This window comes from Rhopalosiphum maidis, chromosome 1, assembly GCF_003676215.2.
Source record: "Rhopalosiphum maidis isolate BTI-1 chromosome 1, ASM367621v3, whole genome shotgun sequence".
NCBI lineage: Eukaryota > Metazoa > Arthropoda > Insecta > Hemiptera > Aphididae > Rhopalosiphum > Rhopalosiphum maidis.
In genome coordinates, this window is record NC_040877.1 from 82359694 (window position 1) to 82379344 (window position 19651).

At 25.8% G+C, this 19651-nt stretch overlaps 1 protein-coding gene across 2 annotated transcripts; it reads right to left on the reverse strand.

Moving 5' to 3' along the window:
• Positions 1 to 658: 658 nt before the first annotated feature.
• LOC113559168 (ras-related protein Rab-38-like) lies at positions 659 to 13000 on the reverse strand. Of its 2 annotated transcripts, none has more exons than XM_026964794.2 (5): positions 11255 to 11597; positions 7171 to 7381; positions 5943 to 6124; positions 3667 to 3810; positions 659 to 1192 (listed from the first exon to the last, which is right to left on the reverse strand). In XM_026964794.2, exons 1-5 carry the CDS (start codon positions 11324 to 11326, stop codon positions 1088 to 1090), a joined length of 714 nt encoding a protein of 237 aa, XP_026820595.1. In that variant the 5' UTR covers positions 11327 to 11597; the 3' UTR covers positions 659 to 1087. The 2 variants fall into 2 exon arrangements, with proteins under 2 accessions (XP_026820595.1, XP_026820596.1); XM_026964795.2 differs by lacking the exon at positions 11255 to 11597 and adding an exon at positions 12531 to 13000 and having other exon boundaries at positions 1057 to 1192.
• Between the last annotated feature and the right edge of the window lie 6651 nt (positions 13001 to 19651).

Genomic DNA, 19651 nt, shown 5'->3' on the forward strand with positions numbered 1-19651 from the left:
TATTATTTTAACATTAATAATAATATATTTTATATATATTGAGTTAACATTTTGATCTTTTTTAAGATAGAAAATTATGTATTTAGTAACTGATAAATGATAATGAACTAATAGTTTCATATAAGTTATCTAGAATTTTTAATTAATTTCTTTATAGCTTAAGTGAAATTTGGACAGTAGACAATGATATACTAGCAGTAAACATAAAAATACGCCCCTGATATTAAGGTTATTGATTGTATTTCTGACTGGTTTATCTGCCTCCCTGTTTCCCTTTTAGTTGCGATGCCTTAGAGTCTATATAAATTCTACATCTTTGTTCAATTTAGAAACAAGGTTGAAAAATCTTATTATAATTGTATTAACATATAAAACGCAACCTAATGTTTAAGGTAAAAACTTTATTTAAATCTATTTTCATATGTCAACAATATTGAATAATATTAAATTAGTTATCCAACTTATAACAGTCTATATCTAATTTATATATTTATAAAAATATAATATACGTAGGTTAAGTACCTAGGTCTTAAGAGTATATAATAATAAACATAAAATAAACTGAACACTTTTACAAATGCATAAAAATACACATATTAAACGATAAATTTGATTAAGTAAGGCACTTATTTTACATATTGAATAAAAACAGTTGAGCTACGAAATAAAAATCTGCTTTAATTTTACCATATTTACAATACAAGTACGTAGTAGGTGTAAGTATACATTATATATAGGTACATGCCTAATATTGCATTAAAATATATTAGGTCAGAATACTATGCAAAAATGTATGGATTATAAGTTATTACATAGTTTTTGTTAGTTAGAAACAAAATGTTGGCTTCATTAGTAATTTAATTTTGTTCTAACTATTATGTAATGCACTAATACCTATAGTATTACATTTGCTTATTGCTTACCTATGAATTAATATTGAAATAGATGTCTACAATTATTTAATATATTATTGAGACACTAACATTAATAATAATTGACATTATATATTGAGAAAAATCAATTTGTACTGTAGTATATAATAATATAAACAAATAAACAATGATTAATTAACTTCATCAAATTTTAATCAACAGGAGCAACCTTTTTGCGTATCGTTTGAGGCACTGTTTAATATTACTTGACCCTTTGTTTTTAAGTACGTCGGTTTATATTGAGCAGTGTACTTCAAAATCTGAAATAAATTTATGGTTTTAAAAATGTTTTATTAGACATAAAATATTAGTAATTATTGTAAATTTGTTTACTTAATAAATAAAACATAATACTGTAAATTTTAATAGGCATAAACACGCGCCAAGTATTCAGGGTTGACTGTTGACTACCTATTATGGATTATTTATATGTTTTTTTTTTTTTTTTTGTTACATTGTCCGTTGTCGATTATTGATAGACCATAATATATCATATCATGATAAATGGGTATTGGGTAAGTAGTATGATTTTATCTTGTACATACTATAGTTATAGGAGGGAGACCTTTGAGTTTTGACTATAATTATTATTATAGTAGGTAATAACTATAATGTTACACATTGTACACAGACTCAAGGACATTTCTATAAAAATATAATTATAAATGTATATAAGTATATTATGATGTATTTATAGAAAGACGCGAAGACTGGGTACCTATTGAAGTATAAATCAGTGGTGTAATTTGTGGTGAGCAGGGGACATTTCCCTCTCCCCCCTAACAGTAGCAGGCCGGGTATGTGCTATAGTTTTGGACCGCAAGTCCGCAAACAACATTCATGACATCCATGTCATTGCTAAATTAAATTTAACCATGATTCGTGGCTCGTGCTAACACGTAAATAATCATAGGGTATCTATGACTGTATGTTTATTGGTTTGCTAGTTATAGCAGTGGAGAAGGAAACAGCTTCACTAATAGATTTGAATCAAGCAGTTAGCAGTTGTTTGGAGTTATAAAAATTTGAAGATACCTTGTTATTGTCTAGCATTTAAGCAATTCTTAAAAAAACATAAATTATTAATAAATATTTAATAATTTATGGTATGTTTTGTTTTATTTTTTGTAAATACCTTTATACTCATATTTTGCGCAAATATGACATAAATTAGTGTAAAATTCCCTCAAAATAAGTTTTCATAAAGTAGTTAACAGCATTGAGTAGGTATACAGGATGATATACTCAATGCTAATATGTAATATTATTGAAAAAAATAATAGTTTTTTTAGTTATTGCAGAAAACTAAAATAAAATAAATATAGATACTATAACTATATTTATGCAATTAATAAAATAATATATAGGTACCTATATATATAAATCTTTCTCAAAATCTGAAGTACTCAAAATTATTGGAATGTGATAAGATACCGTAAATTTAAATGTAAATACTCAGAATCTATGTGTGCACACGCTTAGGTTAATCAATAATTAATAGTATAGGACGTATAGGTACAATAGTAAAAATGAACGACCGATAACAGACATTTTCAAGTGTTATAATAATTATTGATATAACTCATTATGTCATTGAAATGTTTAAAAGTATAAATTGTGTATAACATGAACGTAATATTATTATGGTGTGTATAAATTGGTAGTTGATGTATAATTGATACCTAATTTTAATCTCAAATCGATCAAATTGTAAGTGGATAATGTGTAATCGGTTCGATAATATCCACGATGGTTGGAAAAAAAATTTGTCAATTATTATAATATCAAACTATACAGACGACCTGCGATAATAAAGTACCGCCGATTCACTATTCACGTATCTGCCTAGTGCGTTTATACAAACTGTTCAAAGTAAGTACAACGAATATTGAAGTGCTACCTAAGTGTGTTTACTTTATTGTTTGTAATATAATATACCTAGGTATATACAAAAACAAAATATACCTATACATAAATTATACATTTAATATACCAGGTTAGGTTATAACCTAACCTGATCTATAGATAGTATATATATATATATATATATTATATTATATCTTAATCTTCTATAAGAATATGGTTATTGGTTAAAGTAGTAAAAATTCTTGTAATTATAAATATAGGTAACCATATAGGTTTATTTGAGTATTTCACCCACAATATTGATGGTTCATTGTCCATAGTTTGTCAGATTATATTTAATAATTTTGTAATTCACAACTACCAAATAATTATAGTATAGCTGCATAAGCATAGCTCATACATGGCAAAATAATTGTGTTATAGGTAACTAGGTAAGTTACCTACTATAATAGAGTTAGTTTGTGACATATGTCCCAGGAGATAGTTGTATAAAAATTCTACGATATCTTAAAAAAAAAAAAAAAGTCATTAGGATAATTAACAAACCGAGTAAGTATAGGTAGAGTATATTAGCATTATATTATAGCATTATTCATACATGGAAAATATATTTTTACTGGCTTTAAACTATAAAGTAATTAAATTATATTAAACACACAAACACTAATGAGTCCATTATCCATTAATAATAATTATCAACCTGAATGTTTTTGTATGGGTAACAAAATATATTATATACATAAGTTAGTAATTATATAATATTGTAATAGTAATCAGTGATGTATACGTAACAAAATTAATATGTATTTATTTTTACTATGCGTATTGGAATTTCGAAATATTAGAACAGTATAATTTATATAGTTACCTGAGACACAAGTGTTTTTGCCGCATCATCAATGTGAACGTTTTCTTTAGCTGACGTCTCATACCAAGCGGTGAACATATTTTCTTTGCAAAATTCGTCCATCTTGGCCACACTATTCACCATACCTTCTTTAGTCTCATCACACTACAAAACAACGAAATAAATTAAAAACATATTTAAGTATTAAATAGGTTTGAATTTATTGTAAATACCTACTTTATGAACAATTCATGCTACGAAAATTTACTTCAAATTTCGAATATTTTATAATTTATGTATAAGGTATACATTAATTTAGTATTATGGAAAATTAGATCAGTTGCTAAATGTTTGCTATATATTCTTTATTTGTACCCCTTTCTATAGCTCTAAAATCTACTTACACGATTTTTATATTAAATAAGTAATTCAAGTAATGCAAAATAAAAACATTTTGAAATAATAAGTCATTATAGGTACTTATTAGAAGATACCTACCTAATTTGGTTGTATCATTATTCTTGTGTGAAAAATTAAAATAAATTACATATGTCACAATAATATAAAGTGTATGGTAATAATATTAAGGTTAGGTAGGTACTATATTCTTCTAACTTTCATAACTTTTTAGAGTAAATTACATTATATAAGCATATAAGCATACGATATAGTAACTGCATCAAAAACTAATGAAAGTTTTACAAATAATCAGTATATCATATGTATCTGAAATTAATAAAATTAATCAGTTGTGAGCTAATGGTCCCTTAAACATGATTTATTAACCCACGATATTTAATGAAACATTAAATTAATCAATATTTTTATGCAACCAATAAGTGTCTAAATAAGCTACCAAGTGTGTAACTAAACACATAAGCCTATAGGTCATGACACAAAATGCTTATCTAAAATGATAACAAATTAAAAGAAATAAAAAAATTAACAGTAAAATAGTTGAATAACACATGTATAATTGGTGTGTAAACCAAATTAAAAAAAGGGGGAAGTAGGTAACCGCTTTGCTATACAGTATAGATATTTACTATTAGGTTTTTGCTGAAAACATTCCATATTATATTATACTATTAATATTTAATTAGGTATTATACCATTAATATTTGATTAGGTATTACAATAGAATATATTTATATCATAAGTAAACTATTATTAGAAATTAAACATAGCAATTAGGTATTCATTTAAAATTTTCAAAAATAAAATAAAGTTATATAACAATTTTACAGCATTGTACTTACTGAATTATTATAACAAATGATGATTTTAGTAATTATTCATAGTTATATAGCTTTATATTGTATTCTTTCAATGCGTGGTTCTATATTTTATAATGTTAACTAAATTATATTATATGAATAATAAACATGTGTTTAAACATTAATGTTCTAGTTATATAAGACAAATGTATTGTAATTATTAATTGTAGTATCTATTTATTAAATTTTCATTTTAAAATGTAAAGTTATGGGACCCACACGAATATGTTTAGTGGGCCCATTATCTTTTGGGATAAAATAATATATATATATATATATTATATTCTTTTTATTAGTATTTGAGTCTTTTAGACTTACTGTTGAACGGTGTAAACAGGACCGTGGTACAAAGAGGCAATAGCATAAAATTAATTTAAATATTGTGAAAATGTTATTGTGTGTAAAAAATATAATAATAAATGTAAGAGTTTCGAGTACCCACGAATTATAATATTTTTGGATTGCAACGAAAAGACTAAAATCATTATTCTTCGTTGAAAGACCAAATTTAAACCAAATTTGATCATAAAATGTTCATAAAAAATTGTATTTATGTATTTTTTGATTTTTTTGTTTCAGTATCAACTACTTATTATGAGGAACTTCATGTTAAGTTTTCAAATTGTTTAATCGAGCTTAAACATTTTTATCCACATCTTAAAAAAAAACTAAAAAAATTCACAACCATTACAAATATCTACAAATAACTTAAATAAATTGAGTCTAAATGTTTTAATAATATCATTGAGTATTTAAGATGAAAATTTAAATACTAGTGGAATGTTTGCAAAGAAACTAAAAAAACACAAATCATTGCAAAATCAATGAATTCGTTGCACCGTTCAGAATGTAAAATATTTAAACGTTAAGTAGATACCAACCTATTTTAAATTTTATTATTACTTTTACTTGGTATTTATATTTTATATTACTTTACGCTTCTTTTGTCTCCCAAAAAATTACCTAGTAGTTTTTTACTTAAACCCATTATTTTATTATTGTCCAATTGTATATATTTACTTTATTTGCAAGTAATACGCATGGTATCGGTGTACCGTCTTCCAATGAGACTTTAGCGTCCAAGTCTTGTTTCCACTTGGTCACTGCGTCAAACGTAGCTGGTCGCGTGACGTCGAAAACTACGAATGCTCCAAGTGCGTCTTTATAATACACCCGGGTCATGTTTCCAAATCTTTCCTGACCTGTAAGTTTAAATAATACGAGGTAAATTTATAGATATCTATTGGATTTAAATTATTAGAAAATGTATTTTAAAAGGCAGAACTCAGTTGCTTAAAGATGGTACGATTGTGTACTAAATAAGCTCCAATGGTGTCAAATTTATAAATTATTCAAAATATCACAACCAAATTAAATATATTTTATTGTCTTATTGACTCAATTAAACAATTATAATAATATAATCAAATATCATTATAATAATTATTTTAAAAAAAATTTAAAGTATTATAAATATATGTATTATTAAATTAATTTTCTCTAGGAATATAATTATTACAGCTAGTTAAAGATAAAGACATCTACAAATTTGATATTTTTTATGACATTTAAAATGTTATTTACTACTAATTCACTACTCGGGTGGCAATCAGTTGAGTATAGCTATATTATAATATTATATTATGTAAGTATTAAACAATTAAACAAAAACGTGTGTATATAAAACGATTGTCCTCCAATATTTATTTTTCTATTTCCAAAGGCTGGTAACTTTTTTATATACTCGTAGGTGTAGATATAATTTGTAATTACATATTTTGTGTAAATATGACCATGCTTATCTAATATAAAACGTGGTTAAATTAACAATGTAAATATATTGTAACAAAAATTATTGTGCGAAGAGTACTTAAGTATTGTTATTTAAACGACCATAAAAATTTAAAAGAGAAAAAGGAAAACAACAAATATTTAGATTTAAAAATATAAACTTAAAATTTAGGTCCATATTCACGTTTGACATTAGTTATTTAAGATAAATTAATGATGGTTGCACGAGTAACGTAAGAAGTGAATAGTAGTTCAAATTAAACGTTGAAGTATATTTTTTAAAATATATAACAAAGAAGTGTATAATAATATATTATTGGGCACCCGTTCCGTGTTTTTCGGTTAGGTTAGGTTATCTAACCTTGTTAATTTTATGGAGAACATGGTGGCTTATCCAAAACAATATTAGAGTAGATTAAGTACAATGATTTTTATAATATATAGATTATATGCTCACCGGCTATGTCCCATAGTTGTAATCGGACGACAGTATTGGAATCCCATTCAAGCGATTTCAATGCGAAATCTACACCGATTGTTGCGCGATAGTGTTGCGAGAAAAACTTGTGCACGTATCGTTTGATTATGGAAGTCTTACCGGTACCAAGCTCACCGATGACTAAGATCTTGAACAGGTATTCTGTAGGAGCCAATGATGAATTTCTCGACTGCTCATTAAAACGTAACAAAATTGAATTTATTAAAAATGATTTATATGATTACAATGCCTATTATACAGAGTGATTTACTATAGCATGCTTACGGCTTACTCTTTTTTATCTTCTTCAATATTGCAACTATTAGGGAATTAGTTTTTGAAATGTTTAAAAAAACTTAAAGAATATATTTTCAAATTTTAGTGATTTTTATACTACCTAATTAAATAATATCTTGGAGGAATATAATTTTTCTATTTATTAAATGACAACCCCTCTTTTCTACTGTAAATTCTTTAGCGGACAATTTTTGTAAAATGTTGACGTATCAGAATATTAAAATTCATGTGAGTAGTTTATTAGTTATTTAATTTTGTGTACTAAAGGGTTCTAAACAGCCCACGATAAATGATAATAGTTTTGGAAGATATGGGTGCTATGATGATTTTAAAATGTTAATGATTAATATTAGTCTATTAATATCTAATACTCAGTTGTTACTTGTCAATTTAATATAGGTACTAAATTTAATATTACATTTAATTTATATTTTTTGTAAAATAATTTTTAAGGACTATAACATTATTATAAATATAAATATTTTAATAACTGAGAAATTACTTGTTCAAATTTTGAATTAGGCACATTAACGTTTTGAAAAAAAATTACCAACTAAATAATTTACAGTAAACGGCAATTTTCATTTGAGAAAGATAAGTTGGTATCATCACAGACCACAATACACTTATTAAGTAGGTATACAAAAAAATTAAAAAAATTGAAAATGTGGTCAGAGTACCTATTTAAAAAAATGCCAAAACCAAAATTTGAATAAAATAATTACTAAAGGAAAAAATGGGGGTGACCATGTTTGATGAATCACTTTGTACCTATATAATAATTTTAAATATTTTTATTTTTGTACAAAATATTATACTTAAATTAAAAAAATAATTATAATTATATTTTCATCTTTACAATCGTAAAAGTGTAATACGTGTAGCTAGTTGACACCTATAGTATACATCATAAACTAGGATTTCGTGTTGTAGTTTTCTTACAATTTTATTATCGGAATTTTGGTTTATGATTAGAGTAAAAATATTTTATGTATTATGTTGATACACATAATTCTTATTTTACGACCTTGAAATGGAAAAATAAATCAATCTATAATATTATCAAAATATAATAAATATACAATTCGTTAAATGTTATACATAATCATTATTTAAAGTTGATATACCATTATTTATTTATTTGTATATATTTATATACACTAATTAACACCAAACGGTTATTATCATTTATAGCTTTGAATTTGAATATGAATATTATAATTTTGAATAAACGTCACGCATTATATTAGGTATTATCTTTATTTAAAACTCAGCTGTATTTGTGTATCATGATAAATTGATAAATTATTACTACTATTTAACATTTTAGTATTTTATAGATTATGGATTAAAATTCAAACCATTGCGATACCGTTGATACCCAATGATTTATGATAGTGAAAGACATAGTTTTTAATTACTCAATTTATATGCTTATATATATATTTAATTATATTTTAATTTATCATACTAATGCCATTTTTATCTAACGGTTATTAATAACGTACTTATAGGTAAGTAGTCTACCTTCGGCAGAGGTACCTACTATCTATTTCTAGGACCGCAAAAATGATAACCTAAAAAACTATAGAATACCTATAATATAAAGAAATTGTACAAAAGTAAAAAAAGTTTCAAAATTATTAATCATTATAATATATTGTTTTAATTATAAATGAATAATTGTAATAATTATAATTTATAATAATATAAGCATAAGCAAGCCACGAGACACATATGTGCTGTACTGCTGTGCATATATGAATGTGTTATGTATCTCTATATTATAATTTAGTATAATATGTAATAAATAATTATAATAAATAAATTAACTTAATTTATACTTTAAGCATGTTGCCATGTAACACGCAGACACATAATATAGCTATTGAGGAATAATTTCATAAAAATAAAGTTTGAATCTGTAATCTGTAGAACTCCAAAAGTGTTTTAAAACAAAATAATATATACGACATTATTAGTCCATAAATAATTGTAATTAAATACCTTACATTAATTTGCTATTAAAGTTTGAACATAGGTGTTTTGTAACACAAGAAATAATCGAAGTCTATTTATTTATGTACTACTCAGTAATAGTCATATAGTAGTAATAATATATTACAATATATTATGTTAGCAGGTGTTCTATTATTTTAATAAAATTTGAATAAAATTATGGTTCTTCAGTAAACATAAAATGCATACATTATTCATACATATTATAATAAATATAAAAGGTATTTGAACATTTTAATAACCAACATTAAAAGTATCAAATATTAAATTTATATTCTATATGGATTTACACTGAGTGAATTTCTTTAGTAAAATAGCCGTATAGTTCTCTACGTGCGATAGGTGATTGTTGTATAATGTTATACAATGTTGTAATATAATAATACATGCAAAACCAGAATTTGAATTCGCATGTGTTTTCTATTTTTTTTTTAATATTAAATGTTGTTTTTAATTTTATATAGCTTTACCACTTAAGAAATGAGTTTTCCTGGTATACGCCTATTATATTACATCTCGTAAAACAAACCTATCGATCTTTTTTCTTCCTGCCTTTAATAATTTAATAAATGCACTAGTGCGTTTACTTTCGATTTGTTTTTATATTAAGTCTACCGTTCACACCAATAATATACGAGGAAAAACAATATCGTTATTTAATTTATGCTATACCTATAATTAATCATACGTCTATATAATAATAAATATATATCGTTTCATATTTATAAATAACCTATTTACTTTTAATAAATGCTATGTATTATTACATAATTATTATTCTGATAACTCGGCCCTAAAAAATGTATACATATTTTATATTTAAAATTATAAATATTTAACATGAATTATAATTTATGACTTTAAGATATCAAACTATTCAGTAATAAATAATAATAATAATAATAATAATCAAATTTGTTTTTAAGGTATGTAGTGAAAGGGATTGAAAAGAATCAGATGATTCGTCTAAATATTAGTTTTTATATTTGACTTATAAAGCAAATAAACCATAATTTATTTTAATTAATAAATTATCATATTAATAACTCTACGTAACAAATAATAAACATTAAACGTAAACACGTAATGATTAAATTACGAATTTTATAAATATGCATATTTACAAAAGTATAATATTTTCGAACGTGGGAAGTTGGTACGCATATTATTGATGGTAAAACTTTATTAAGTTGAAAGTTTTGAAACTTTGGCTTAAGATTATAACCATTTGTAGTATTACAGTTCATAAGCAACCGAAATATAAGGTTTCAATCAATATATAGGCAAAACGTTCACATAACATAATATGCTCACCTATAGTATCTTGTAATGGACACCGTTAAATAATGTTACGAGCAAATAAAATAATGTGCGAGGGGACATTTTTTACTATAAAAATTATAATTAATAAATGAAAAAAATCAGACAGTATTAAAATATTATATAATATATATTATGTGTATCTACATATATGTATATATTACATAGCTGTGTAACGAGTTGAATATATTCATGGGGTATGTGGGTTTTATTTCCCCTTATGAGTTGAAATGTATTATACACATATCACGTTATATACCACGTAATAATTATACATTATACTAAAATAATAAAATCACGAATTTCATTTGGCTACGAGTTCTAAACGGAAATACACAATCTATTATATTGTATTAATATTTAATTGTAAAGCTGTATGTAAATATAAAGGTACCACGAAGGTCTGTTCTTAGGACGAAATACTCACCGAAAAGTCTGTGTCATCGGCCGAACTTTCCAAAAGCACCCTGTGCTTGTACGCGCGCGACTTAAATGCCATAAATCACGGAATCGAAAGAAATTAATAAAACCGTGTGTTTAGTAGTAATGACTGCTGCGATATTATAATAACATATACTTGGTATGTCATATACTCGTATGTAGGTACTCTGATAAACTGTCACTCAGGTGTTCGGTTGAAAATCGACGAATGAAATGAAAAAAGTAACTCTTAATAATAATATACTAGTAAGATCTAATATAATTTTAATACATTATAGACATACGCGAAACATCAACACAACATGTACTACTGATCGCACGATTGAAGAGTGCACTCTATTACTATATTCTTCTCTTGAAAATATTGCGCAACGTTTAACATTTATGATAATATCACTACTGTAGTTATTAATATTTTTCCTCTCCGTTCGATTACGTCTGTGTTGAGCAGTTACATCATTATAATCTACGATAATACTACTACTACTACTACTGATAATAGTAATAATAAGTATACCTATATGCACATATATTAGTACATTACTCGCCACAACTTTATACACACACGCACACGTGCTCATCAGTATTGTTAAGTACCTATTTGAGTAAAAGTATTTTAATACTTTAAAATTATTGAATACGATCGTGTCTATATATGCAATTTTAAATTTCGAAATTACAATGGAAATGTATGGATGAACATGGCGTATAAATAATGTTACAAAATAGTAATGACTTATATATATATATATATAAAAAAAAAGGTATCATAAAATAATATAATTTAATATTATAAATAGAGAGTTAAAAAAAAAAAAAATAAACTATTTTGAATGTTTTTAATAATTATTTGAATAGTATTTTTTAATACTTTATCAAAGAACCTATATTATTATTCTTAATAAAACTGTTAGTTATAAAACAAAATTATACGTACGCTCCACAGTACACTATTATACACAGTACACGTGCATATTATAAATAATATGGATAGTGTATGCTGAGTGTACTTAGTATTTACACATACGAGATACTCGTGGTAAGTAATTTAGAATACCCGTAATACAGGTATAAGTCGATGTTACTTATTATTAAAGTGTTTATAATATTACAATTTACGGTATAAACATATAATATAATAACACGGGAATATTATAATATCGATCTAAACTACGGTTAATCTATAATAGTAGGTACATATTTTAATATTGTGTACGGTTATATACGATAAATAAAGATATGTATAGTTAAAAAATATTTACCATAATTACTGTCGCCGTAGTAGGTTTATTTTTTTCCCGCAAGTATTATAATATTCTACAATATTATTATTATTGTTGTTGTTGTTGTTATTGTTGTTACAATAATTACTACAACACGAGCGCACGCGAGTTGTACGAATTATAAATTCGCCGGTTATTTATCTGTCGTGGTATAGGTACAACACCGGACCGAGCTCAACATAATAATGATATAATTATATATTACGCGTAAGACCGTTAACGATATTTGCGTAATAATTATTGTCGGTTCACTACCGTCGATCGTCGTCCAGTTCACTCCAAAATACGGTCTTCGGACTCCGAAGGCATCCGGCGAAACACGAACATTCGTCGATACGAAAATAAAAGCGAACTGTCGACCGTTCCGACGTCTGTGGCGGTCACGGTGCGGCTGGCTAACATTGAAACTCAGACCACCGTCCACACTCTCCACCTCCGCACGATAGCGTGGGCTCGGCCCGTAGCCGCTTCCTCGACGGTACGTTCGGGTGGCAGCGCTAGCACTCGGCGGGCGGCGCATGGTAATAAGCGAGCCGCCACCGCGACCGGTGCTACGCTTCCGCCACTCGGTCTGCAGCGGACGTCAACGGTCGTAGAAATATTATATTGTGACGGCGGCGACGACGACCACGGTAGACGGGCCTTTCCGGAGCACCACCGTGGTCCGAGTCGAACAAACAATATACTAGGTAGGTACCTAACGTTTTAACGTTCCATCTAACCGGCGTTTTGTGACCGGCTTGTACCAATGCACGATTTGGTATAGGCCATTACGGACCGCGCACGCACGCGCGCTAAGCAAATACCTAACACGTTGACATCAAAGGTAGGTTCTAACATTACTATAATTTATAATGAAAGGATTTGGACGTGATTGTTGTTGTTGTTTTTGTCGTCGTCATTATCATAATATATGGGCGAAGGATCAAGACCGAATGGAGACTGGAGAGAAATATAGGACTGCGGCGCGTACAAGAGATTACGGACGATTGCGAAAGGATGACGACGGTGTGTACGACATACCAGAAAACCGGTTATATCAATATATGACGGGTTACCGTGAACCATTGCCGCGGCGAGAAGTTTTTTGAGATACCCAATAAGTTGTAATATATTATTATATACCGGAGCAGTGTAGCTCGTATAAAACGTCTATAAAAAATATATTATAATAAGCAATAACCAATGAATATATTTACCAGAATATTGTTATATACCCAATGCATGTAGGTCTGAGCGCGGAATGTCGTATGGCCGACGGAATATAGTTTCCCACGAAAGTTGACATATTATACACCCACGCAATTGAATATTATTGTGTTTGTTTTTTCCCCTCCAACAAAAGTCGATATCCCGTCGGATAACCGACATCGACCATCAGACGACAAATGCGCACACATTTATTATCGTTCTCGGGTTACGATGATATCGAAGTGAAGACCGACAACATCGTACCTGCAGCAGTAGGTCGATGTATTATAATATTAATATCGTGTTTGTATTTAACACAGAATTATATTATTATTTAATACTGTACGGGATAAGAACCGTCGTGTGTTGTTTTGGTAAAACATAATTATGCTCATACGAGAACCGGCTCTACGACCATCATCTCGACCATCTCATTTTCGGTTGGTCGGCGTGATAACCTTTCCGTCCTCGACGGGTTTTCGTCCGTTGTTTGCCACCAATTATATATTGTTTTTGATCGTGTGTATAGTCGCTGTTAGTTTTGTATGTTATATTATTTATTGTTGTATATCATAGGAACCGTACCGATAAGATGCGCGTCCGCCTGCACAGATAAGGTTATTGATTTTAGACTGCCGAAGGTGCCGTTTGGTCGTCGCCACTCGCTACTATTGTACCGCACCAGTTGTTTTATAGCTGTATAGCATAATATCGATAAATTAGTTTTTAATATTTTCGTAGAGGTCGGTACAACATGTTCCACGCTGTGACACAAATACATAACTATTATACATATGGAAATGTATAAAATACAATATCACATTGGACGTGACATAATATTATGTAAAAGTTAATATAACTTTAATGAAGTCATCATCTAGCTGTTAATGTTATTTCAGATCAAATAAATAATTTAATAATTTAACAGTAAATCTGATATGTAGTGAATAAGTTGTAAGCTGGCAAGTGGGTAGGTGCTGAAATATTGGGTGCTTTTGTAAGATATTTATGTAAAATATTAGTAATACGATTTAATATTATATATAACATAGGTACATAACTGCAGTTGCAGGCGTGGTCAACAAGAAGACCTTCACTAGCCGCATCAGATAGTCAAAATTAAACTGATAATGATTATTTAATTTATTATAGTGGACTAGATTATATTTTAATATATTATATACATATTCTACAAATTATTAAAAATATTTATATTTTCCTTATAATCATATAATGTTAGAAGTTAAATACATGATGTTGAATTTAGATAAGATCACATTGAATTATTAAATTGTGATATACATTTACATTAGTAGGTATTGGATATTAAATAATTTAATTTTCAAAAATTAGGAAACAAATTATTTTTGTTTATTATTTTATCATATATACAGTGACTTATAAATTTAAAATTCTATGTAAGCTCTGTGTTGGCAACCTCCTGCTATATTATTTAATAATATGGGTTAAACATAGACCTAAACAGAATAATTACCAAGAGACACTCTTTCCAACATTGTAAATTAATACATTATTCTATCATACAATTCTTAATAGTTACCTATATAAAATTAAGTAGTTAATTTCAGTATGGGTGTTTAATAATAAATTATAGATATGTAAAAATAATTCAAATGCAATGTTTTATAACGATGTATACATAATATACTATTAAGTCGTCTTACAAGATATTGCATCCCATTTAAAATCATTATTAAAATTTATAATATATAACATAATATAGATTATTGAAGTAATAGGTCCCAGCTGAGAAATTAAATAGTAAAAATAAATATCATATATTATTTTGGTCGAAGAGAAAAACATTGCAGTTTAAATCTCATATACTACTGTATCGATGTTTTGCTATACATTATATTTATAAAACTTGATACGTATTAAGTACTTATATTAAAATATATGCAAAGATTCCCATTTTCTAATATATATATATATATCTTATAGAGTTATACGCAATGTAGCATTATAATAGATTACGGACTTTTCATAGATGGTTGTTATATTATATCATATAATATTGGCTGCCGTTACTCGGTATTTTTTAGAATAAATAAATACTGCAAAAATAAGAATGATAACATTTATTGCTAAATCATATGACTTTATGGATATTTTGTTTATAATTTGGTAATCTAATGATTTATCATCAGTGTGATTAATAGAGCTTGAAATTAAAATCTTAATATGATATTATAAAATAATAATCATAATTTAAATTTTAAATACCTATCAATTTTATTAAAAAACATATATAAGCACAAAAGCGAGTATGACGTAAATTAAACATTTAGGATGTAGTATAAATAGTATATAAAAGAAATAGATGTATAGATAAGATTCCATTTGGTACATAATATATTAATATCAATTGATAATTATTAATTTATTATAAAATAAATAAAAATTTTAATTGAGTACAATCTTACTTTTAATTATATTATTAACATAATATTATCACAGTACACTAAATTACTAAAATATGAGTTTTATGTTAAAGTTTATAATAAATTATTATTGTTGTTATATTAATTTTGTAGATATTTACATACTACTTGTAGACTACCTATCTCGAAAGTTTCAATATACAATTAATAATAAAATAAAGAAAAGTATCCAATTTAAAGTTCGTTTTTGAGAACCATAATATAATTATATGAAATATAATTTATAATCGATAAATTTAGATTTAAAAATAATTTTTAAAGTGGGTATACTTTTTATTTCATTAAAAACATTGATTTTTTTTCTGAAATTGTTGGTAGTTGAATTATATAGGTAATATATTTATTTGTTTCATTACTTTTACAACTTTGACCATTAAAAGTCTATTTTAATTTCCAATACACTCCTATGTTAGGAACAATGAAAATACACAAAACTTGAAAAAAAAAATTATTTACTCATAGCAGGATGTACTTTACATTATTTTCTTATAAAATCACTGTTTTCCCCCTCACATTTTTGGTTATATGACACAAGTTTCTCTAAACTTTATCGGTAAAGGGTATGCAATTTCTAACGAACCAGTCAGTAATTTCGATGCTTATTATTTGACTTTGAAAAATATTGTTCTCCCATAAAAGTTTATAATACAAGAGAAATAAAAAATTAATAAATGTTTGCCTTTGGATGTCCACTTAACTAAAAATTTTATTTAACATTTCATCCATATTCATCGTACGATGAATTTGTTTTTTGGGTTATAACAAACACTCAAAACCTAGATACATGATTTTATAAAAAATAATATAGAAGTATTCCTCAGACAATATTTGAAATATTACTGTTAGTTTTAATTTTTTGAACAAGTGGACTTATAAAGTCGTACCTATTGAATGTTAAGGTTATTTAGGTATAGCTTTAATTTTCCCTTATCAAAATTAGGTTTAACTTAGTTCTAAAATTATTATGCATAAGTAATGAGCTTGAATAATATCATAATAATTAATAACTAATAAGTGAATATTGAATGTTTTAAAATTTATTTTTAAACGTGTTCCAATACAGGGGTGTACCTTTATTGCCTATACGTTACGCCGTATAACACAATACTATAATTTAAATACCAGACGAGATAGAGTTACTGTGTTGCGAATATTGTCGATACATTTTTAAAGGAATAAATTATTGTTTGAGTATTTTATCGATTCCAAATCATGGTTTTTCATAATTCCACGAAGAATTTTAAACTTATAGTTTATAATTTAGTACTCGTAATTAATTTTATGTATTTTACTTTATATCGTATGAATCTAGTACATACAAAATTAATGAATGATTAAAACTTGAGAAACATAAATTCATTCATTCATATCATTATATGTAATTTTTAACAAAATTTAAGTTATATAGTTATGTAATATTATGTAATCAAGTTATGTTTTTCAAAAATTATTTATCTATTGCAAATTATGAATTCAAATTATAATGGTTATTGCTAGAAGAAATATTACTTTATGACACAGAAATATATATATTAAATAAAATAAGAATAATGAATAGAATAGTATATTAAATCTAATAGTATAATGCTATAATCTTATATATTATAATTTACAGTTTTTATGTAGTAGGAAACTCTAAGGTGGTGAAATCGAAATTCAATGAATTATTTATTTTTTTATTATTATGATGCAACTGTGTTGGCTACTTTCCCAATACAAGATCTTGTCAAAGAAGATTACATATTTCTTGTTCGATGTAGTTATTCTGTGTTCATTGATTTGCACTAATTATAATATATAATACACGATTTTAACAGTGTTAACTTAATCATAAACTTACACCTACTAGACTTGATGCATTAAAATATTTTTAAGAAATATTAAAAAAAAATACATATTTAGGATTAAATGCACACATAGTATTATATTTTTATTAGCAGTTGAGACAATAATGTGTTACTATTAAATGTTGAGATGTTTACTTTAAAATAAAATTAATAACAAAATAGCATAATATTAAGGTAATATAAATAATATTATCTATTGCACATTTACATAACAATAAATACCAAATAATACACATAAAACATTAAAACTGTTATCTTCGTATTCAATATATTAGTTTTTATATTGTAAAAAAACTTCCATGTATCTTTTAATCTTGAATTCATTTTAATTAATAGTATTAATAATATAGTTTTATCCAATCTAACAAAAAAAAATCGGTATTTCCTAATTTGTTTTGTTAAAGATACAGAAAAGACAATAAATCTTATTAGTTAAATATATTATAATATTTTTACAAAATATGAGAATAAATTAGTAGATGAATATATTTGATAATTATTTCAATATTTTTTAAGCCGTTAAGGAATTCCATTTACGTATGAACATAAAAACTCATATGAACCATAAAAATAAGAACAGCAAAATATATTGTAAAATTATTGATGCGGTCTTAATGCTGTGTGACGCTGCAATAAAATTTGACCACAGAAATCGATCTCAATAATTCGCACGATATTTATTACATTATACAATATACATATTATAATATTATTATTTACCTATTATAAACTTTTTTGAAATGCCAATTCGCCGTCACGCGAACGTGCATTTTTATCATCCATTGATTTGACATTTTAATGTTTTACAGTAACAATTTTGTTTTGTGTAATAAAAATAATGATTTTTTTTATCTAATAGTTTATTTATTATTTCCTATTATTTATTTTTATTACTATAATTTATACTCTGTTATTATTGCAACAAGGTAGATGACAAGCATTGTCTATTATATTAAACTAATATACACAATTATTACATTGAGTAATTAAAATAAAATGATTTTCAATCAATTGATGGTTATTGAGTGAAATTGCTGGAACTTTAAGTATTTATAATTTGTATGTCTAAAACTAAATTGAATAAATAATAATTGTTTGGTAATACAATGTAATAATATTCTAATTATTGAATTTTACACTAACGATTATATTAAAAATAAATTTTATTACAATAAGTGGATGACCAAATCTTAAAACTGAAAATGACATGGTATTAAATTGAAAATAATATGTTTATATAATTTACTTAGTTTTTATTATAATATTTCACGAATGTAAATAAGTCGTTTTATCATCAAATTTAATAATAACCTTTTGATAATATTGATTTTTTCCATTAAACCTTTTAAATAATTATTAATAAAAAGTATTAACTGTTCATTACAATAAATAATTACTGATAACTACTATACTCTTGGTAATATTTTGATGAGGGTTAAATTCAATTTTTCTGTATGATTAATAGTTAAATAGAATAAATACCATCTTATGTTAATTCATTATTTCATTGAATAAAATGATGAATGTGTTTATCACTTGAGTTTTGGTTAATATTAAACTATTCATTTGCATAATGAGAAAAATCTTTACGACATGA